The sequence below is a fragment of the Narcine bancroftii genome, chromosome 14 (assembly GCF_036971445.1).
Source record: "Narcine bancroftii isolate sNarBan1 chromosome 14, sNarBan1.hap1, whole genome shotgun sequence".
In the NCBI taxonomy this organism is placed as follows: Eukaryota; Metazoa; Chordata; class Chondrichthyes; order Torpediniformes; family Narcinidae; genus Narcine; species Narcine bancroftii.
The window spans coordinates 62,325,753-62,350,193 of NC_091482.1; the positions used below are offsets into that span (position 1 = coordinate 62,325,753).

Consider the following 24,441-nt stretch of genomic DNA (forward strand, 5'->3'; position numbering starts at 1 on the left):
GAAATCTCTAAAGTTTTCATTCATCTCCGTTGGATTATATGTGATTTGTTTGTCTTTTTTCCTTGATTCTTAGCTTGTTCTGTCTTAAGCTGCCATGCTAGAATTTTGTGCGTTTTTTTCCCCTAGTTCATAATATTTCTGTTTTGTCTTCATTATGTTCTTCTCCATCTTATATGTTTGTAGTGTTTCATATTTTATTTTTTTTATCTGCCAGTTCTCTTCTTTTAGTTGTGTCTTCCTTCATTGCTAATTCTTTTTCTATATTTGCTATTTCCCTTTCCAACTGTTCTGTTTCCTGATTGTAGTCCTTCTTCATCTTGGTTACATAACTTATTATTTGCCCTCTGATGAACGCTTTCATTGCGTCCCATAGTATAAACTTATCTTTCACTGATTCCGTATTTATTTCAAAGTACATTTTAATTTGTCTTTCAATGAATTCTCTAAAATCCTGCCTTTTAAGTAGCATGGAGTTTAATCTCCATCTATACATTCTTGGAGGGATGTCCTCTAACTCTATTGTCAATATCAGGGGTGAGTGGTCCGATAATATTCTAGCTTGCATACGAGCTGATACAGAAATAAGTCTATTCTTGAGTATGTATTATGTCTACCCGAATAATATGAATATTCTTTTTCTTTGGGTGTTGTTTCCTCCATATATCCAAAAGTTGCATGTCTTGCATCGATTTAATTATAAATTTGGTTACTTTGTTCTTTCTGTTAATTTTTTTCCCAGTTTTATCCATATTTGAATCCAAATTAAGGTTGAAATCCCCTCCTATTAATATGTTCCCTTGCGTGTCTGCTATCTTCAAAAAAATATCTTGCATAAACTTTTGATCTTCTTCGTTAGGTAGAGTAGATTCCAAAACTCCGAATATATCTGACATTTTATCATTACATATCTCCCTGCTGGATCTATTATTTCCTCTTCTATTTTAATTGGTACATTTTTACTGATTAATATAGCTACTCCTCTTGCTTTTGAATTATATGACGCTGCTGTTACATGTCCTACCCAATCTCTCTTTAATTTCTTGTGCTCCATTTCAGTTAAATGTTTCTTGCACAAATGCTATATCAATTTTTTCTTTTTTCAGTAAATTTAGCAGTTTCTTTCTTTTGATTTGGTTATGTATTCCGTTAATATTTAAAGTCATATAGTTCAACGTAGCCATTTCATACTTTGTTTATCTTCCCTTTCCGTTTCCTCATCATCACCTTTCCTTCTTATCCATTTCTGCTTTCTTGTTTTGAACACTTTATAAGACAACATTTCTAAAACATCAAACATTTTCCTTATTCTCCTAATTAAAACTTCTTTAACCCCTCCTGAGTTGCCCTTTATCCCATGTCAGGCAACCACATCTCTCCTCTCCATTTGGATTTGCGAATTCACTCGCAAGCGTCAACTGATTTTGCAGTGACCGTAACTCCTCCCCTCCCCTGGAAAAGATTTAAATTTTCATATATAACAAAGGTCACTCTTTTAATTCCCTTCTTATTTCCTCTATTCCCTTTCATTCCCTTATTAATTCTTATCTATACTCTATATCTTTTCCTCTAAATACGGATACACTCATGTATACACACACACACACACACACACACACACACACACACACACACACACACACACACACACACACACACACACAGAGTTCGTGGTCATTTTTACTCTCATTACATGTCTTCATCTCTGCTTGTTTTGTAGTTGTTCTGCAAATTTTCGTGCTTCCTCTGGATCCGAGAATAGCCTGTTTTGTTGCCCTGGAATAACTATTTTAAGTACCGCTGGGTACTTTAACATAAATTTATATCCTTTTTTCCATAGGATCGTTTTTGCTGTATTGAACTCGTTCCTCTTCTTCAGGAGTTCAAAACTTATGTCTGGATAGAAAAAAAAATTTTGACCTTTGTGTTCCAGTGGCTTTTTGTCTTCTCTTATTTTCTTCATTGCTTTCTCCAATATATTTTCTCTTGTTGTATATTTTAAGAATTTTACTAAAATGGATCTTGGTTTTTGCTGCGGTTGTGGTTTCGGGGCTAGTGTTCTATGTGCCCTCTATTTCCATTTCTTCCTGTAATTCTGGTCTTCCTCGGACCCTGGGGATCCAATCTTTTATAAATTCTCTCATATTCTTGCCTTCTTCATCTTCCTTAAGGCCCACTATCTTTATATTATTTCTTCTATTATAGTTTTCCATTATATCTATCTTCTGAGCTAACAGCTCATGTGCTTCTTTAACCTTTTTATTAGATTCTTCTAATTTCTCTTTTGTCCTCTACTTCCATTTCTACGATTATTTCTCGTTCTTCCACATTATCCACTTTTTCGTATCTCTGATATGACCATTTCTATTTTATTCATTTTTTCTTCTGCACTCTTAATTGTTCTTTTTATCTCTTAAATTCTTGTAATTGCCATTCTTTCACTGATTCCATATATTCTTTAAAAAAAGATATATCCATTGTCCTGCCTTTCCCTTCTTCTTCCATTTCTCTATGTTCTTCTTCTAGTTCTTCCTCTGGGTTGGCCATCTGTTGTTTCCTTGTTTTTTTTTGGTCTCTTCTTTCTTGTTTTCGTTGTTTTCTATGTTCTCCTCCTGTTGCTGTGTGGCAGCTGCCACTCTCAGCTGTGGAGATTGACTCCGCAGCTGTTCCCCCCTCCGTCAGTGTGTTTTTTTTCATGCGCGGTTGCGCACTTTTACTCAGCTCCGCGAGCCATTTTTGTAGTCCCGAGCTCGGGACTTCCACTGACCTTGGGGAGCGGGCTTCTCTCTCTGCGGCGGGCCTCCTCAGACAGGTAAGGCCTTCACCTTCTTCTTCCGACGTTCTTTCATCTTCTCTTCTTCCCGTTGCTTTCGACTTTTCTCTCTTCGCTGCCATTTTCTTCTCACCTTTACTTTTACTTTGTTTTAATTTTTATTCTTGTACCTTTGTGTTTTGTGCGGTTTTTTTTTCAACTTTTCCGGAGAGGGCTGGAATTCCCTGACCGGCCACTACTCCATCACGTGACTCCTCCCCGATTTCGCTGTTATTAAGCTCATTCCTTATGTTCAAAAGTTATGTCTGGGTAAAAAAAATATTTTTTGATCTTTGTATTCCAATGGCTTATTATCTTCTCTCACTTTATTCCTTGCCTGTTCCAGTATATTTTCTCTTGTGTATCTCAAAAATTTTACTAAGATGGATCTTGATTTTTGATGTGCTTGTGGTTTGGGAGCTAATGCTCTGTGAGCCCTTTCTATTTTCATTTCTTCCTGCATTTCTGTCATTCCCAGGACCTTCGGGATCCATCCTTTTATAAATTCCTTCATGTCTGTGCCTTCTTCACCCTCCTTCAGGCCCACTATTTTGTTGTTTTGCCTACTATAATTTTCCAACATATCAATTTTCTGAGATAACAACTTTTGTGTCTCTTTAATTTTTTTGTCACTTTCTTCCAATTTTTCTTAAGTCACTTACTTCCATTTCTACAGCCATTTCCCGCTCTTCCACATTCTCTACTCTTTTCCCTATTTCTGTCATTACCAATTCTAACCTTTGCATTTTACCTTCTGTTCTTTTCATTTTCCTTTTAAATGCATTAAACTCTAATGGTAACCATTCTTTTAATGATCTCATTTGTTCTTCAAAAAAGACTTTATCTACATTCTGTTCATCAGTTTTACCTTTTTCTCTTTGTCCATCAGTTTCACCCTTTATTTCTCTGAAGATCTTGGTCGTCCTCTTCTGTGTCTGTATCTGTGTTTGTGCCTTGTCCTCGGTGTCTGTGTTCCTTCTGTTTTTCCTGATGAGCTGCTTGTATCTCTTTGTCGGGCCTCTTGTTGCTGGGCCTCTTGTTGCTGGTCCTCCCCTCCTGGGCTGCTCGTCTGTTGTGCTTCCTGACATTGATCTTCTTGTCGGTCATCCTTCTGTCTATTTCCCTCATCTGTTTAATCGCTCCCTCTTCTGGTGTTGGGCGTCCCTCCGCTGTTTGCTCTGTTACAGCCCACTTCTCTGCTGAGCTCCCCTTCCGCCGGTGTCCTCTTTCTCCTTTGCGGACTTTTGTTTGGCTCAGAGAGCCATTTTTGTAGTGCGACTCCTCAGGGCAGGTACTGACCTTGGGGGTCAGGCGCTCCTCGCCACCACAGTGTCCTGTTCCTTCGTTCAGATAAGGCTGCCTTCTATCTTCGGTGACTTTTCTACTTTTTTTCCCAGTTGCCTTTACTTTCTCCTTCTTGGGAGCCATCTTCTTTCTCTTCTCTGTATCTTCTATTTCTTTTATTTTTGTTATGCTTTGCTTTTTCCTAACTTTTTTCCCCATTTTCCTGGAGAGGGCTGGTTACTTTGTACCTGTGATTTGCCTTTTTAAGCAATGAAATTTGGATGCTAATCTTGTGATTGATTAATACTCGTATTGTTATATTTCACTAATGAGGTCTGTCCAACATGATGATCTGTTCCTCTGACTCCCAACATCATTTATTTTTTTACCAAGCATGGTTGGGTGCATAGAATAAGCCAGTCATGTGGTACGTTAGGGTTGGTGGTGTTTGACCTACAACCTCGCCCATTTGGCAGTAGAAACCAAATACTGCGCCCAGCTTGATTTCAATTGCTTAACACTTGGTGGTCGGCTGCCAGAAGTGCCCAACTGGACAGTTGTTTCCAGGGGAACAACTGTTGTAGTGTGATAAGTAGAGAATGGAGCTTAACCAACATCTAAAATGCTTTTTAGGGATAGATGATTGTAGAAATTAACTCGACTGAGGCAGATATTCGATCTCTTGGAGAGCCTGCAGTCGCCTAAATTTCAGCAGTTTGAAGTTCATTTTCATACAGTAGAAAACAAGCCTTATTTTTTTCATATTCCTCATTAAATGCCTGATAAATTTTTCAATAGGAAGTGTCTGAATAGTTAACTAAATTAGTGTTTTTCATACTTGAGCATTTTAACAAGATTAACTTAATCTATCTTATCAGGACCCAGGATCAATGTTTAGCCTTTTGGAGTTACTATGGACACTCTCGAGAGACTAACTTGTTTATTGGAAACTCTCTGAACTTTGCTTGTACTAAAGCTTGGGTAGTATCAGTAGTTTCAAATGTAGCTTGCTTTTTAAAGCCAAATATTCCCTCCTGCACTAGGTAATGTTAACCCTTTCTACCACAGTGGTTGAGGCCAAAATGATGGATGTAAATGTTTGGATGTGGAATGAGCATGGGGTGGTTGCCAAATGATAATCATGGTGAAGGTGGTTGTGTCCTGCCACTTCCCATTTGATTGTGTCCTGCCACTTCCCATTTGATTTAATAAAATTGACTAAATTGCAAAATGTGCGGTGGATTACCAAAGATTCCATGGCAATTAGTGATTTAACCAAGTCATTAATTGCTCTGATCAATGAAGTTGAGATCACTTGCATCAATTGGCTTTATTGATCAGTATTGGTTCTACATTGCAGTGTTGTATTTGCCCACAGGAGTAGTGAAAGCAGTCAACCAGGTATTTCATTAAGGAATCTCTTGAGACACAAATGACAGAGTTGTGGGGAAAGATCAGGTTGGGGGAAATGGGAGAATAGTGTTGGATTATCTTTCAGGAGCTGGCTGAACTACATGCTTCAGATCTGCTCAGACCCTGTTTATTGTATCTTTGATCAATATGTCACTGTAGCTAGAAACTGGCTTCTCCTGACAAATTTCATCCATTAAAAGAAACCATGAATCTGGAACTAATTTCAAATCCCTGACCTGCATTTGGTTGTGATTATTAACCAATTTTCATTTTGTAATGTATTGACTAGAGATTCTAGTTATTGTTTAATTTAGTCACCATTTGAAACATTCCTTTTGATGGTCACTAGTAACGTGAAAGTTGGTCATAATAACTTTGACAGAAATGTTGACCATTTGCTAATCTGTATCCATCCTCTTGGAATGATTGTAATAAGATGTTGTTTGGAAAGTGGAGTGTCCAAGTTTCATGTTGGAGTAGGGACAGAGACGAGTGCAACATAGCAAAGTAACTTGACATTTGTTTGCTTGTTATTTATGTATGCTGTGGTAATTAGTGCATTCTCCTGATTTTTTTATATATATATATATATATACATCTCTTCCCCTCCCCTATACAAATATAGCTGGAAAAGTAATGCGTCTTTTAACCAAGGAGTCTACCATGCAGCTCCCATCTAATCAAGCTCTACATTTTGCTCCTCGTCAAGCTGAGGCAAATCATTTTTATCGCCAGGGTGGGAAAGGACATGAGAAACCAAATGAACCGAGAGAGCTTGCTAAAGGTCAAGGTGGGTGCCTCTTTGTTCATAATCTCATTAACTATATTTTGTGAAGCTAATCTGCACCTATCCCTCCTTTTGTACTATTAAATCATCTTAATGTTCAATAGTCCCAAGTTAAACTGCACTCGGGTGGAGATAGGGTACAAAGACCAGTGGCCCAGGCAGATGGTATCTAGGCTAAGGCAAACACTCTGTCACTGTTATAAGAATTAAACTTAGTGGTTTAAAAATAATTGTAACAAATAAAACAAGACATTCTAAAAGTGACATTAAACTACAAGATTTACTTTGCTAGATTCCCTGTAATGTTGTGTATGACATATCAGGTGATCCAAGATTGATAGATAATTGAACTGAGGTGATGTACACATCCTTGGTGTTATAAATGTCTAGGTTGGACACTTGCAATAGAAGCTCTTGCTCTCTGCTTATGGAATGGTGTAGTTATGGTGAAGCTGATAATTAGCATGGGCTAAGGAGTTGTACTATGTGTAATTGTCACTGAGGTGTAGTTAAGGTGAAGCTATGGGCTAAGGAGTTGTACTATGTGTAATTGTCACTGAGGTGTAGTTAAGGTGAAGCTATGGGCTAAGGAGTTGTACTATGTGTAATTGTCACTGAGGCATAGTTAACCATAACCATATAACCATTTACAGAGCGGAAACAGGCCATGTCAGCCTTTCGAGTCCACACCGGTTCACTAGAACAAATCCACTAGCTCAATCCTCCCACTCTCCGCCAATATTCCTCCAACACCCTCACCTCCATGTACACATCCAACCTTTTCTTAAATGACAGAAGGGTCCCTGCTGCAACTATCTCATTCAGAAGAACATTCCATTCTGCCACCACACTCGGAGTGAAGAAGCATCCTCTAATATTTCTCCTAAAGTTTTGCCCTTTTACCTTTAACTCATGGCCTCTTGTTCCAACCTTCCCTGCCCTCAGGGGAATGATATTGTTTATGTCTAGTCTATCTATTTCTTTCATAAATTTAAATACCTCCATCAAGTCCCCTCTGTTGTCTACGTTCCAATGAATAAACTCCCAGTCTCCTTAATCTCTCCCTGTAATCCAGATGCTGTAAGCCAGGCAACATCCTTGAAAATCTTCTCTGCACCCTCTCCACCTTATCTATATCCTTTCTATAGTTTGGAGACCAGTTAAGGTGAAGCTATGGGCGAAGGAGTTGTACTATGTGTAATTGTCACTGAGGTGTAGTTAAGGTGAAGCTATGGGCTAAGGAGTTGTACTATGTGTAATTGTCACTGAGGTGTAGTTAAGGTGAAGCTATGGGCTAAGGAGTTGTACTATGTGTAATTGTCACTGAGGTGTAGTTAAGGTGAAGCTATGGGCTAAGGAGTTGTACTATGTGTAATTGTCACTGAGGCATGCTTAGAAGCCAAAGTGAAGGAGGTAAAATGTGATTCAGCTTCATTCAAAAGGAGGACACGAGATACTTAGAACTTTTGCTTTTTGGAAGATTTCAATCGATCTGATTCTTGGCCTCAATTGCTCTTTCTTAATCAATCCCCAATCTTGATTTCCCCATACATTTAAAAATTCATCTCAACTTTGAATATATTTAGATTCTTTCTCCAAAGTGCTCAAGAGAAAATTCTGAAGATGCTCAATTCTTGGCAGAAATTCATGGAATTGTAGAAATAACACAGAAGCAGGCCTTTTTGCCCATTTCTTTCAAGCCAACTAACGGCATTAACACTAATCCATTTGCTTACAACTCTCTAGACATTCCCTGTCAAAATTCCTTTCTGAATGCTTTTTAAATGAAATTATATCTGCCTCCTCCACCAAGAGCTCAGTGGTTAGAGCGCTGATTATGTGAACCAGAGGTCGTGAATTCATTCCTCGCTGGGGCCTAATTTCCTTGGGGGTGCTGGTGACTCTGTCTTATGATAGACAAAGTTAAAGAATTTTCACGTTACACTTTAAAGATAGTATTGTGGCAATGATGGAACCTTAACACTTATGTCAGCTCTTTACAGAATGTTGAAAGCCTGCCCCTGATCTCTGCTTTTAACTTCCCTCCTCACCCCCTTAAACCTATGTTCTTTCCTGCCATGGGGAAAAGGATTTTGGTTACCTTTCCTATTTGTACATAATTTTATAAACTTCTAATCTCACCCCTCAGCCTTCAGTGTTCCAATTAGAACAAACCCAATCTCTTCTCATCTCAGTCTTGTAGTTGACTTCCTTTCCTATGACAAGACTTCCATTAACCGGTACAGTTAATGTAGCGGTCAGTGTGACACTATAGTGCCAGCGACCCAGGTTCAAATTTGGTGACGTCGGTAAGGGGTTTAAGTTCTCCCCTCTGGGTGCTCCGGTACTTTCCCATCCTCAAACGTGTAGGGTTGTAGGTTAATTTATGTGTAATTGGATGGCCAGATTTAAATGACCAGAATCTGCTTCTAATGTGCTGTGTATATAAAAAAAAAATTAATCCCACCTTCGTACAAACTCAGAATCTACCCCACCCTTTAAGCTTCACAATTTTGTATATTTCAGTTACACTTAAAATTTTCTAATGTGCAGTTTGATCTTTCCTAGGGACAAAAATCAATCCAGTGAACCTTAGTTGCACTGTCACAAAGATGTATTCTTAAGGGAATTATTTTAATACATCACAAGTGGGGCCAGTTTTTGGAAGTATATTTGTTAATATAAATGCGTCTCTGAGCAAGTGATAAGTTTTAAACTGTCTAATTTAATGTTTCTTTTAATTTTACTAATTGAGTGAAATTGATACTATCTGGAACAAATAAACAGAAATTTTGGGTGGTATGGCTAGTATAGACAATGCTGTTACAGCGCCAGCGATTGGGACCGGGCTTTGAATTCTGCGCTGTCTGTAAGGAGTTTGTACGTTCTCTCTGGTTTCCTCCCACCATTCAAAACATACTGGGCTGATTGGGTAGCACAGGCTCTTGGACTGAAATATCTATTACCATGTTTTATGTCTAAATTTAAAAATAAATAAATACTCGAGAACCTGGGTAGTATCTGTGTATATATTTTTAAAAAATTGATTACATTGGTTTGCTAATGTAATCAGAACTGCCTCATCTGTGCATTTGGAACATTTACTGGTCTTCAGTGACCAGTGTCTAGTAGAATTTTTGATATTAGAAACATTTCTTATGATTTAGACTTGGAATTATTTCCTCCTTTCCCATTAATAGTTCCACACGTGAACCATGATTAACCATTTTTGTACCTCAATTGAATAATTTGGTCATGGAATATAAACAAAATGCTGGAAAAGCTCTTTGGTCAAAGGATATCCACCTTTCTGAATAGTCATTAATATGAAACGTTAAGTTTCTCTTTCCACAGATGTTGCTTGAGCTGCTGGCTATTTTTGGCATTTTTCAATTTTCTGTTCAGTTTTGCACCATCTGCAGAATTTTGCTTTTTAAACACGAGCATGGGCTATTTGGGCTAATAGACTTTATTTTCTACTCCACTACTTTTAATTAAAAAATGCTATAGTGTTTGCAGTCTACTCGCATTTTTGTTTGAATTATTTTGGATGCTTCCACATCCACAATATTGATCAGCTGATAACTGCCCCACCCTTGAGCAGGCTGAGAGATCTTGGCTGATCTGGCTCTAAACTGTTCCACTTAGCCAGCTGTTCCCCAAACCCTTAATTTTCCTATTCTTCAAAAAGGTTTCTGTTTTAAATATATTTATTGAGGCAGCCTAGAATTCTTTCTTTGGTAGAGAATTCTACACAATGACCACATCCTGATTAAAGGGGAAAAGTTTGCAGGGAAGTGGGGTGGGGGGGAAGGGAATCAATTGGGCCTGATATTTTAATCCATTACCCAATACTTTTGCATTTATGGGAATAAAAGTCAGAAAATTTTGATGTTCTGCTTTCTGATATCCTCTTGGTACAATAATAAGTTTTTGTTCTTCATTTACAATGTAGATTTGTCTTTTTCTCCTCTGCTTGCTTTCTTTCTTTCTCTCTTCTGATTTGGACTCTTCAGGCCAGTTCTTTGATGAGAATGAATCCCCAGCTGATCCGCAGCATGACTCTAAAGTGGCGGATTATAATGGGGATGATGGTAATGTGGGTGAGTACGAGACAGACAAGCAGGCTGAATTAGCTTACAATGAGGAAGAGGATGGTGATGGTGGGGAAGAAGACGTCCAAGGTGAGCTTGGGCCTGATTTCCTTGAAACAGCTGTGTTAAATCCAAGTGTGTTATCTGCAAAAACTTTCGTGCTCCAGGCAATAGATTTTTCAATCAAGCTAGTGGGCTTTATCCACAAAGCATATCAGTTTTGATTGGGTTTGTTTATATTTAGAATTGTGCATATTTTAAACAACTTAAATATGTAAATCTCTGGAAGTGCCTGAAAACTTTAAGCATCCAAACTATGAAAAAGATCAGTCCAAATTTTGAAAGCTATTTCTTCCCCTTCCATCCCTTTGCTAATTTTGCTCCCCTGATCATTCAGAGCCCTTCTCCCTGTTCCTTTTATCCATTTTCAACTTTACATTTTGCTTTGCTTTTAGCATTTGTGTTTAAGGTTCTTTTGTATTTTGAGGAAATGCCCCAAATCAGCTAGAGCAACCATGAACCAGTTTCTGTTGAATTAAAGAACAGATCAGACTTTGGATCATGAGAGAGTTTATTTGAAGGTGAATTTTTGATACACTCAAGTTCCTGATTATTTGTGAGGCCACTGGGAGAGATGTAAGCCTTATTCTAGCTTTACTAGCCCACTCTATGATGGGTATCTTAGTAACATTCTTAAAAATGTGACATTCAATTTATTCTTGTCTGATTTATTTCTAATTAGATTGCAGTGTGGCAGACTGAGGTAAAACTTTTGTAGGTTGGGTGGACACAATAAGTCCATTATTGGTTTGCTTTGTGATGCTGTAGTTATCGTGAATCAATGTTGTAGCTTTCTCCTTATTTCTTGAGCTTGCTTTGGTGACACAACTATTGAGTTTTACAAGCCTGGGTCCTCCCCATCCACCTTAGTTTGAGAAATCAGAAACTGCACTTGACATTTTGGCTGGATAGGGAGAAGTGCATCAGTGGAAGGCCTCAATCTCATTTTTAATTTGAACTGGTTATGCACAGCATCTGGAGTGGCAGCATCTGAAGTAGATGCTTGTGTTTGACCTGAGAACCATTCTTAGTTTTTACTTGTCACTTTGTAAAACTAATCAAAATTGGCTGACATTTTGTAACTGATGTGGTGCATGAGAAGAATGACCTTGATAGATGTGACTTGTATAGCAATTTTTTGTTGTTTTTCTTTAAAATTGAATTCTAATTCCTAGAAAGATTGTACAGAACAGTAGGATTTGAGTGCCTTGGAAAGAAGTGACCTATTCATGTGCAGCAAGTACATTTTGTCAGCTGAACCAGAAATGTTTTTCTGATGAACACAAAAATCTTGATGTATTTCAATCAAGGAAGTGAGGTGGGGGCAGAGGTAAAAAGTCATGAATTACACACTGTCCCAGTGAAAATCATTCCCCCCCGGCACCCTGTGACAGGTCAAGTTGGCATTTCTCTTGTTCAGGAGAATGAGTAAAATGTTGGTCAGCCACTTGCAGATAGACTGCAAAAAAGTTGCAAGGGCCATCTCTCATTTCTAATCACGAGAGCATAACATTGCTTGTCCAATGCACATTTACTACCTCAATGAGATAAATGAATACAAAGGACCTTGGAAATGTAGAATGCAGTAAATACTTGCAAATGCCCAAAGACTTAATTCCCTTCTCTCATTGATAGTATTCTAAGCCAAGTTATACATGTAGCAAATGGATGGTCTTTTGGAAGAAAATCTTTGTGCAGATAACTCATTTGGATTTAGTTTGTTTGTCTGCATGTTCTCATCTGCTTCTCTGCTTTGGTCAGTTTGCCTGCTGATAAATGCATGCAGACCCCAAACCCAGTGATATACATCTCGAAGTTTATCTAGTTTGAATGTGATGTGCAGTGTTTTCACACTAGCCACTTATTAAAAATGAAATTGTCTTGATTATTGGTTTGCATGGTTTTTGCCTTACTCTGTCATGAAGTATCAACTGTTAGAATTTATAGGTGGGAAGAATGAAGTCAAAGTTGAGAAGTAAAACCTGAAAGTCTGTAAAAACACAAAGCTGGGGAAACTCAGCAGGTCAAACAGTGTACTTTAAATAGCAAAATTAAAGATGCATCACCAACATTTCTGGCTTGTGCCGTTCATCAAGATATGGAAAAATGTATGTAGGCGCCCGAGGTTTGACTTGCTCAGTTTCCCTGGCTTTGTGTCAAAGTTGAGGAGTCGTGATCTTATTCTGGATCTGTGCCCAGTCCATTACAATTTCTTTCATGTTACAAAATTCTGCTCATCATTTGGCTTTAACATTCTGATTTATGATTGTCATTTGGTTGTAATTAAGATTGCCTTTCTGAAATTAGATGCTTTATTACTGCTCCATTTTGTATGAAGCCACTTCCCTGCTGCTGCACGAGTATATTATTGAACTGGCACTAATTTGCATATGAATGGAGCCTACACCAGTCATTGCTTATCCAGCATATGAATCTATTAAAAGGATGCTTAAAGATGGTTCTATGACTGTTGCTAGGATCCCTGACAGCGAGAATTAACCTCTTGCTCAGCTTGATGCATGGCATGGATTTTCCTTTTATTTAAAAAAGCAGTACTTTAAATACTCGCTTGGTGTTTTACCAGCAACTGTTTTGATGCTAATCACGTACATTCAGTCATCATGATGTAATTACTGCCCTGAGAGATGCCACATTTTAACTGGATTCAATTCACCTTATCGTCTGATTCAAAATTCTGTATGCTAATAGGACAGAGTACCAGAGTCCCATCTATTGGTTCTGCGTAGATTGTCAATGTCCTCATTTGAAAGCCACTCAGACTTGTACATTGAAAAATGCAATGGCCATTATCATTTTCACTTGCACTTTCAATGTTTTGTATGCAATAAAAATAAATGCTTCAGATCTTTTCCTAACTGAATGTTGTATTTGGGTATTAAAAATAGATTTGTGGATGCAGAAGTAATTGTTCAAAATGAAAATAAAATCCTTGATGTAATTTTATTTCTAAATTTTGTGCAAGTTCTGAAGTTCAACGGGATAATAGTTTGGCAGTTAATGATGCCCTAACATGCACTCACCTATGTATAACATCCAACTGTTGACCATTATTCTGGAGATTTTGCCTCCGTAAGAAATCCATTCCAGACCTTGACCCATTGCTCATTTTTTTTGAAAGGGTCATGACTTGATTTGAAGCTTTGAAACTCTTCTAAATTGGTGTACTTGTACCAGTGCTCAGTGTGGAGAGGTGCTGCAAGTGATGGGGTAAATTGACTATTATACAAGTAGACACTGTCTCTTGGTCTCTAAAGATCAGAGGAAACTGGTGTCTTGTCCCAGTGAAAGTGGGCCCAGTATGAGGGGAACTTTCTCCAAACTCAATCATGTATGGCAGTTTAATGAACAGGCGATTCAGCCATTCATGTTCACTCTTTCTGCAGCATTGTCACCTCGTCCAGCTTTTCCCAGTAAGTTGTCACAAAATACTTAGTTCAGTGGGAAGGGTGATTCTAACAGGTTAGCTCTAATTTTTTTTTTTTGCAGTAGGATTGCAATGTAAAGAAGTAGATATCTTCAGACCTGTAAGAAAATTTTATTTTCTACATTGCTATTATTGCTTCTAAGTGTGGGGAAAGCAGAGAACAAGTTACTGGGTTAGTGAAACACTATAACGTGCCAGTAAACTGCGTATGAATCCGGTGCTGTTTAAGGAGGTTTTACCTTCTCCCTGTTATCTGCGTGGTGCTCTGGTTTCTTCCCATCCTCCAAAACGTACAGGGTTGGGAGGTTAACTGGGCAGCATGGGTTTCATGGGCTGGAAGCCCCTCTACTGTGTGGTATTAATATTGAAAGGATCTGTTTGGAGCTTGCAGGGTTCTGCTATACTTTGGTTCCAACTTGACCATTTTTAATGTCTCTTCAACAGTTCATTGACTTTGTGGAGGTGGAAATAAGGGAGAATGTTTGACCATAAGATATAGGAGCAGAAGTAGGCAATTTGGCCCGTCGAGTCCACTCCACCATTCCATCTTGAGCTGACCCGTGTGCTAGATTCTCTTGAAATGTAAATCTGAAAAGTTGACTCCAAGGAATACAGAAGATGCTTCATTCATAATTTCCTACTGTAGGGTATAAAGTTCAGGTTTCTTTTGCATTACCATTATGTGGTAATTATTCTGTCTTGCCCACAGGAAAAAGAATCTCAGGGCTGTATGTGATATCACTCTGACAATAAATCTAAAACTGCAGTCCACTCTCCCAGATAAAGATGAAAGTTTCAGTGACCTGAGCATCAGACTTGAGTGGATGGACATGTACTGATGCAACTAGTTGTTTTATCAGGAGATGTACTTCCTCTGGTTTTTATGAAATGCTTTCCGCTTCCAAGCTTGTTTCCAAATAAAGATGTAAAAGAAAGCTGTGTTCCCTTGATGAATTTGCATAGCCACAGTTGAGGTGAGAAGATCCTTAACCAAGATGAATCTACACAAAGCAGTAGCACCAGACAATGTACCTGGTCGGGTATTGAAGGACTATGAAGACCAATTGACGGAAGTCTTCGGAGATCTTCAACACCTTGCTGCAACAGTCCATCATTCCCACAGGGTTCAACACAGCCATCATCCTAGTACCCAAGAGGGTGACAATAACAGGCCTCAATGACGACTGCCCTTCTGGCACTGACCTCCACCATAATGAAATGCTTCGAGCATCTGATGATGGAACACATTAAGGTGCACCTCTCAGAGGTGCTGTATCCATTTCAATTCGCAAATAGAAGAAACCGTTCCAGGCTATGCTATAGCCTTGTTGCTTCACTCCATTTTGGCTCACCTGAAGAATAACACCTCATATGCCTGGCTACCATTCATTGACTTCAGCTCAGCATTTAATTGGATCATTCCTCAGAGGCTGGTGGAGAAGCTGTCCTCGCTGGGACTCCACACCCCTCTGTAATTGGATCCTGGACTTTGTAATGTCCAGGTTGGTAGCAGAATATTGATCACTCTCCTTCTGAGCACTGGTGAACTTTGGCTGTGTGCTCAGCCTGCTCCTGTTCACACTACTGACCCAGTACTGCATCACCAGATCTGGCTTCAACAATGTCATTGAATTTGCAGATGACACCACAGTAATTGGCCTCATTAGGAACAACGATGAGTGCACTACAGAGAAGGGGTGGAAAACCTCGTGAAATGGTGTGGGAGTAACAACTTGAGTCTCAATTTGGACAAGACCAAGGAGATGATCATGGACTTCAGTGGAGCATCAAGTTTCTTGGAGTTCACTTAACTAGTGACCTCTCGTGGACACTCAACATCTCTTGCCTGTCAGGAAGGCGCAACAGTATTCCTGAGAATACTGAAGCACCCAAAGCTACCAGCCACTATTGTCAACCTTCTATAGGAGCTCTGTCAAGAGCATCTTAGCTGGCTGCATCACAGTTTGGTACGGTTGCTGCAGAGAAATGGATCGGAGGTCAGTCCACAGGACCGTAAGAGTGTCAGAGAGAATCACTGGAGTCTCCCTCCCCCTTTGTGATCTACTGGGATCGTTATCTGAAGAGGGTGCACAAAATCATGGAGGACCCATTCCACCCTGCACACATCTTTCAGTTGCGTCCATCAGGGAAGAGATACAGGAGTCTCCGAGGTGGCAGCACCACCAGGCTGAGGAACAACTTCTTCCCACGGACAGTGAGAATGCTGAATGGCCAAAGGAACTGCTCACTAACCACCTGAATCTCATTTGCACAAAACGATATTTTGTTTATAAAATGCTTGTCTTGCATATGTCCATTTCTGTGCGTATGATGTCTGTTTGTATCTGCATGTTTTGCACCAATGACTGGAGAACTTGGTTTTGTCAGATTGTACTTGTACAATCAGATGACAATAAATTTGATTTGACTTGATTTGGGAATTTAAAAACTATTGGCCAACATCTATAGGTTTACACTTTCAGATTGATCTTTTGCAAATTTTGCTCTAAAACATTACCTAATATTGACATCAACAGTAAGATTAGACAAGGCGTTAAACCAGGCTTGGGATTTGGTCATCACGTGGTTCGGTTGAGTGAAGGTCAACTGTTTCACTGCCTGTCTTCAGTGAACCACTTTCAATTTTCATTTCTGATTTCTAACTTTGATTGCATTTGAATGGTGCCAGTAAATGTTAAGAGCCAACAATTTCCTCTGATATGCAGATAATGATGAGGACAAATAGTGGTTAGGACTGGCCAGATGGGATCTTCATTAGCAGGAAACTTGCTGTGCTGACCTTGTGCCTTTCCCAAAGGACAGGTGGTACTGAAAGAGCCTCAAAACCATTTTTTTTCCAGTACAGCAGGAAATTCTCAGCAGCTCGGGCAACACTACAGTGAGAAGCAGAAGTAATGTTTCAGGTCAGTGACCTTCCAAGAATGCTACCTGCACTGAGTATTTCTAGCACTTTTATTGATTTCCAGCATTCCACTTGAAAACCAGATGCATTCCTTTATTATCCAAGGTGTAGAATATGAGAAGGGAGGCAACACTATTTTAGCCACAACATGGGGATTGCATACAATTCTGTTAAGATTGCAGAAGATTGTTACCATGACTGGAATTTAGCCACAAGGATGATTGGATAGACTGCACCATTTAGTTTAGAAAATGGGTGGCTGAAGGTACAAAGTTGAGGGCCCTGGATTGAGCAAATAAAGATTTGTTTAACTCTGGGGTGGGTGAATACAAGGGAAAACAGATTTAAAGTGACTGGTAGCATGATCAGAAAGGAAAATGACTGATATGTCCATGGAGGGTGGGAGATGATTGAAATGAGCCTCTGGATGGGAGAGGCAGAAAGTGTCACATTCTAGTGCTTGAAAGAATTGTGACCTGCGGTGCCAAAAGTAGGATTTGACTGGGGATCATTTGGCACAATGATTAAGCAACTTCTTCCTGCAAAGTTGAGTTGTGGTTATCTGAAGGGCTCAACCTGACCTTGAAAGTTTAAAAATCTTGACTTTTTTGAGTTGAAGGATTTAAGGGGTTGGGATGTGCTGTATGTTATCATCCATTGCAACTAAGCTTTTTTGCAATTCACAAAGTGCTGGAGAAATTCAGCAAGCCACACAAAGGCCACTGATGTTTGGGGGACTTTTTGTTTTCCTTTCCTGATGTGATGCTTGCATTTCCCACTTTTGAAGTGGTTCATTTGCACATGCCTTGTTTTCTCTGAGCATGTGTGTAGGCTAATTTACTTCTCTATCACTGATGGCCAAGGTCTAATCGAACAGTATAAATTTGCCTCTTGGGAGCTTCATTCCACAAGTATAATTGTGGGTTATATAATCTCTATTACTGAATATTCTAATCAGATTCTGTCCCATTTTAAAGTAGAAAGAACTTGCCCTGTTTCTCTGATATCACTTTTTAAAAGCTTATTCCCATCTGATCATTCTGACATAGGAAAAACAGAAATGCTGGAGGAACTCAGCAGGTCTTGCAGTGTTCATGGGAGGTAAAGATGTACAACAGATGTTTCAGGGCTGAGCCCTAGATGTATAACAGACATTTTGGGGCTGAGCCCTTCCTCAAGGTATAGCTTTTTACTTGTACCCTGATGGTCAGGCCTGAAGCGTCAGTTATGTCTTTACCTCCTGTGGATGCTGTGGGACCTCCTCAATTCCTTCAGCATTTGTTTTTAATACAATCTCAGCATCTGCAGACTTTCACATGTAGCACAGGAGCAGGCTCATCAGCTCGCGTCTCAGCCGATGTCTAAAGCAAATTAAACTCTTCCTTGCACATGATAGCTACCACTCCATCCCCTTCATATTTGTGTGAATAATGTATTCCTGTGGACTTGCTTTGACTCCTTTTAACCTGAAGCACCGTGAATGGTACCTCTACAGGTACTTGGATATCATCCTAACAGTAGGGTATTCCTCTTGTCATGGCCAATTAACATTACTTATAGGAAATAGAATGTCAAGTCTGCATTAAAAAGGAAACCTCTCCTCTGTATATACCCCAATTGCAGATTTACTATTCTAATAAATAAAGATTGAAAAGTGTTAAATTGCATGCAAATTGGATTCATTTGTAAACAAATCTATTGAATTGTGAAAAACATAAGGCATTGTGATTGAAGTAAGAACACACTGCTGGAGAATCTCAGCAGGTTAGATAGTGTACTTTATATAGCAAAGTTAAATGTATTTTTGCCCTATAAGTTGCACAAACCTGCTGAGTCTCTCCAGCATTGTTTTTACATGAATTGTGTAACTTAATTCTTTGACAAAACTCAGAATGGATAACAGGATAAATGCTCAAGACTTGCCGTCAGTCACAGACACATGAATTCAAGGTTTCTATTGGTTTCCTGCTTGTCTCGATATATATGCAGTAAATGAATATCTAATCTGGGTGCAGAGAACATCAGCACTTCCTTTGGGAACCTTGCCATTTATTTTAAACAGTTTGGCGAACTTCAAACTCCTGTCCTGAACTTACTGTAGCTAAATTTGTTTTTGAACATTTTGCTCTTAAATACAAGTTTGCTCTGCTTCTGATACCAATGCAGACACTCAATCCTATCCCTGATTTAACTTTAAAAATGCAAGCTTCCTCTGCTAATTAATGACAAATTGCAGTTTTTGGGCTGGTTCCTAGAAAATGTTGTGAACTTTATTTCCAGAAAATAAAATTAAAAATAATGCAGACAGCAGCAGTGGAAAGATTCAGATTTCACACCTGAAAAGTGGGGAAGGGGTGGGAAAAGATAGAAACCAAAGTAATCCAAGTGACACAATTGCTCAGTCTCCTAATTGTGGCTCCTGGTCTGAAGACGTGCAAATGGAGGGAGATTAAAGTAATGAAAATGTGCTTGGACTGGGATACAGAATAGCAGTTGCTGGAATGTTAAAAACAGTTGTTGAGGGGTGGCATCTGTGAAAAGAATTGAATTGTTGCAGTTGGATGACCTTGCAACACGCGAAAGTCTGCAGACACTGAAATAAAAACATTATTAGAACTGGTTCTTTCTGACAAAGATTTTTACCTAATTGATTTGAGTTCTGAACACTGCAACATACTCAGATGATACTGTTCCTTGAGCTCACTGTCAGAACCGTGGGGCAAAGGCTGTTGGATGGAGAATTAATGAGAGACAACTAGAAGCTTTTGGTCAACTTCATAAACCAAGCAGGTGTTCTCAAAAAGATCATTCCATCGGAGTGGTTTCTCAGCAAACAGATTGAAATGTACTAAAATGGAAGAAATACAAATGAATCACTGGTTTGTGTGGAAGCTACCAGTTGGGACACTGGATGGTAGAAATTGGTGAAATGAAGAGCAGAAGTTGCATCTTTTGTTATTAGAGGAAATGCTGTGCCAAGGGAAATGGTTGGTAGAGACTGAAGGATGAGCTGGGATGTGCAGACTGGCCGGACCCTTTGGAATACCAAATGTGAAAGGGAGGGGAAGAGCGAATGCATCTGGTGGAATTTATTGAAGGTGATGAAAGATGAGTCCACTTTTAATGCATTTGCTGGGCTTTAGAGGTTCTTCCCAGTTAACTTTTCTAACTTTGGCTAACTTGGATATTATGCTATCTTTTAATCTAAATTAGCCATTTATTTCAGCTGTGGTCCACTTCGGCCCCCTTAACTCTGCTCAAAGTATATGGCCTCCTTCTCTGTGAAGCAGTCAAGTTTTGGTTTCTTCTGTACTTCTGACTACATAAAAGACGAGTTGAAAAGAAAACAAAGCTTTTACTTAAATGTGCTATGGGTCCTTGGAGGCCCCTGTTGAGAATGGCTGGTCTAAATTACTGTTATTGGCAAGTATTTTAAAAAAAATATTTTTCACACTATAAACCATATTGACCAAAATACACACATTTCCCTCTTGAATATACACAGTGTCATTTCTCCCCTTTTCCCCCTCCCTTCCCTCCTTCCTTCCCACCCCCTCCCCACCCACTAAACGTTCAACATAGACAATACATTAAACCCATTAAACATTGTCATCACAGAATGAAAATAAACAAGAAAATTGTGTCATCTACTTTTACACATGAGGTCAGTTCATTTCGTCTTCTCATCCTGTCATTTTAGGTGGTGGAGGTCCGCGGTAGGACCTCTCTGTTGTGTTCCATGTACGGGTACCAAATTTGTTCAAATACTGTGATGTTATTTCTTAAATTGTTATTTTTTTTCCCAATGGAATACATTTATTCATTTCTATGTACCATTGCTGTATTCTCAGGCTATCTTCTGATTTCCAGGTTGACATTATACATTTTTTTGCTACAGCTAAGGCTATCATAATAAATCTTTTTTGTGCTTCATCCAAATCGAGGCCAAGTTCTTCTTGTATTACTTAGAAGAAATATCTCTGGATTTTTTGGTATGTTACTTTTTGTGATTTTATTTAATACCTGATTTAGATCTTCCCAAAACCTTTTCACTTTCTCACATGCCCAAATTGCATGTACTGTTGTTCCTGTTTCCTTCTTACAGCAAAAACATCTATCTGATACTGTTGGGTCCCATTTATTTAACTTTTGGGGTGTGGTGTTGTGATAGTACAGATCTATCACCAATGTATATAGTTACAGTATCTAGACTGTGCTTACAGCAATTGGCTGAGAGCTAAGCCACGCCTACTGTCTGGGCCTTGAAGGGTTGTGTCCGTAGCCAGGTCGGATCATTCCGGACTGGTCGGCCACCTGTGAAGAGCTCCTGCCTTTTGCTAATAAAAGCCTTGGTTTGGATCAACAAGTCTTTGATTCTTTCGACGAGCTCTACAGGTGTATAGCCTGTGTAACCAATTATATTGCATCATGCGTAATCTCGTGTTTATTGTATTTCTCATAGTTTCGGAGCATAGCTTTTCCCATGTTTCATTCTTTATCTTTGTTTAGATCTTGTTCCCACTTTTGTTTGGGTTACAGCTTATTTCATCGTTCTCTTTCTCTTCCAATTTGATGTTTGTTATAAATCTTTTAATTATCATTGTGTCTGTAATCACATATTCAAAACTGCTTCCTTCTGGTAACCTCAGCCTGCTTCCCAATTTGTCCTTCAAGTAGGTTTTCAGTTGGTGGCATGCAAATGTTGTACCATGAGTTATACCATATTTGTACTTCATTTGTTCAAATGATAATAAATTATTTCCCAAAAAACAATTTTCTTTTCTTTAGGTCCCTTTTCTCTCCCATTCTCTAAAGGAAAGGTTATCCATTGTGAAAGGGATTAGTTAATTTTGCGTCAATATTAATTTTGGTAGTTGGTAATTTGTTTTTTTTTACTTTCTACGTGAATCTTCTTCCAAATGTTGAGTAGATGATGCAGTACTGGTGAATTCCTATGTTGCACCAGCTTTTCATCCCACTTGTATAGTATATGTTCAGGTACCTTCTCCCCTATTTTATCTAATCTGGTCCAATCTGGTTTTTTCCTTGTTTGATAAAAATCTGATAGGTGTCTTAATTGTGCTGCTCTATAATAATTCTTAAAGTTTGGTAGCTGTAAGCCCCCTTGTTTGTACCATTCTGTTCATTTATCAAGCGCTATCCTCGGTTTTCCCACCCTTTCCATAAGAATTTCCTTATTATTTTCTTTAGGTCATTGAAGAATTTCTCTGTTAAGGGAATTGGTAACGATCGAAATAGGTATTGTATCCTTGGGAAGATATTCATTTTAATGCAAATTACCCTTCCTATCAGTGTTAGTGGTAAATCTTTCCAATATTCTACGTCATCTTGTAATTTCTTCATTAATGGCTGAAAATTTAATTTGTATAGATGCCCTAGATTATTATCTAGTTGAATACCTAGGTATCGGATTGCTTGTGTTTGCCATTTAAATGGTGATTCATTGGCATCGCTTCACTTTTATTTGCATTGATCTTGTACCCCGATACTTCTCCATATTCCTTCAATTTCTTATGTAATCCTTTTATTGATAATTATGGTTCTGTTACGTATACTATGACGTCATCTGCAAATAGACTGATTTTATATTCCTTCTCTTTTATTTTTATCCTCTTATTTCATTTTCTGTTCTTTCAGTTCTGCCAAGGGTTCTATAGCTAACGCGAACAGTGAGGGAGATAGTGGACATCCCTGCCTAGTTGACCTGCTTAATTTAAATTGGTTTGATATATATCCATTTACTGTCACCTTCGCCAATGGTCCCTTATATAACGCTTTAATCCAATTAATATATTTCTCTGGTAGGTTGAACCTCTGTAGTACTTTGAATAAATAATTCCATTCTACTCTGTCAAAGGCTTTCTCTGCGTCTAAGGCAACCGCCACTGTTGGCGTCTTGTTTCCTTGTGTCTTATCTTAATAAATCCAGTTTGATCTAGTTTTACTATTTTTGGTATACAGTCAGCCAATCTGTTTGCTTATAGTTTAGCAATTATCTTATAATCTGAGTTAAGTAGAGATATTGGTCTATACGATGCTGGTGTTAGTGGATCTTTCCCTGTCTTTACTGTTTTGCATGAATCTGGCATGTTTTGTGTTTCTTCAATCTGATTCATTACTTCCAGGAGAGGAGGAATTAATAAGTCTTTAAATGTTTTCTTACAATTCTATTGGGAGTCTGTCCTCTCCCAGCGTTTTATTGTTCAATAGTTTTTTTAATATATCCTGTATTTCCTCTATTTCAAATGATTTATCAATTAATTTTGCTTCTCTTCTTGCAATTTCGGTAGTTCAATTTTAGCTAGAAACTCCTTTATTTTGTCTTCTTTCCCTTCGTTCTCAGTTTGATATAATTGCTCGTAAATTCCTTGAAGTTTTCATTGATCTCCATTGGGTTATGTAATTTATTTATCCTTTTTCCTTGATGCCAATACCGTTCTTTTTATTTGTTCTGTTTTAAGCTGCCAAGCCAGTATTTTGTGCGTTTTTTCTCCTTGCTCATAATACTTCTGCATTGTCTTCATTATGTTCTTCTCCACCTTGTACATTTGTAGTGTTTCGTATTTTATTTTTTTGTTTGCCAATTCTCTTCTTTTAGTTGTATCTTCCTTTATTGCTAATTCTTTTTCTGTATTTGTTATTTCCCTTTCCAGCTGTTCTATTTCCCGATTGTAGTCCTTCTTCATCTTAGTTACATAACTTATTATCTGCCCTCTGATGAAAGCTTTCATTGCATCCCATTGTATAAATTTATCTTTCACTGATTCTGTATTTATTTCAAAGTACATTTTAATTTGGCGCTCAATGAATTCTCTAAAATCCTGTCTTTTAAGTAGCATGGAGTTTAATCTCCATCTGTACGTTCTCGGAGGGATGTCCTCCAGCTCTATTGCTAATAACAGGGGTGAGTGATCCGATAATTAACAATCTAGCTTGAAATTCCGTTTTTATAACTTTCCCTTGGATGTGGGCTGACAACAGGAACAGGTCAATCCTTGAGTATGTTTTGTGTCAACTCGAATAATATGAGTATTTTATTGGTGAGTAGTTGAGGACTTGATAGCTCTTCTTGTTTCCATACTTGTCTCCCACTTGAGAAATTCATTTGTCCCTACTTTTTTTTTATTAAACATCTACTATAATGTGTTGAGAACCTTTATTTTTGATAAATATCAGCAAATTGCCTAAACCCCCTGTGGATCCTCAAATTCCATTTCATAAAATCAGGTTGATATTTCTGGACTATGGTATAGGTTACCAAAATTGCTATTTATTAGAAATCTCCGGTTAATACATTTTTCACCAACATACTAGTTCTAATCGTTAAACACCAAGATGACACTGGAATCTTTCTGCATGGTCCTGGAATGATTGGCTGAATAGCTTTTGCATCCTCCACATTCATTTTGAGGAAGGAGAAACAAACATCCTGCCTACTGCTGATTTATGATCCATAGTCCCCACTGAACTGCAAGCATTGGGAAGAGACCAAATAGTGTTCTGCTATGGTTTTCTCCATGGTCAGTTTTCACTAATTGCTTTGAAAGATCTCACAGAAGCCACTTGCTGAGCCACAACTTGAGTGAAAAGAATGAACATCTCAAT

General features: G+C 38.5%; 1 protein-coding gene across 11 annotated transcripts in view; it reads left to right on the forward strand.

Annotated features, from left to right (window-relative positions):
- golm2 (golgi membrane protein 2) overlaps nucleotides 1-24,441 on the forward strand; it is a 73,669-nt gene that overhangs the window by 48,034 nt on the left and 1,194 nt on the right. For 3 of the 11 annotated variants that reach the window (XM_069910592.1, XM_069910600.1, XM_069910599.1), the window contains exons 9-11: nucleotides 6,132-6,296; nucleotides 10,310-10,477; nucleotides 16,754-16,816. In XM_069910592.1, the coding sequence (XP_069766693.1) occupies nucleotides 6,132-6,296; nucleotides 10,310-10,477; nucleotides 16,754-16,816 (396 nt within the window). Of the gene's footprint in view, nucleotides 1-6,131; nucleotides 6,297-10,309; nucleotides 10,478-14,601; nucleotides 14,655-16,753; nucleotides 16,817-24,441 lie in introns of those variants that run through there. The other 8 variants (XM_069910594.1, XM_069910595.1, XM_069910596.1 and 5 more) reach the window with 8 other exon arrangements.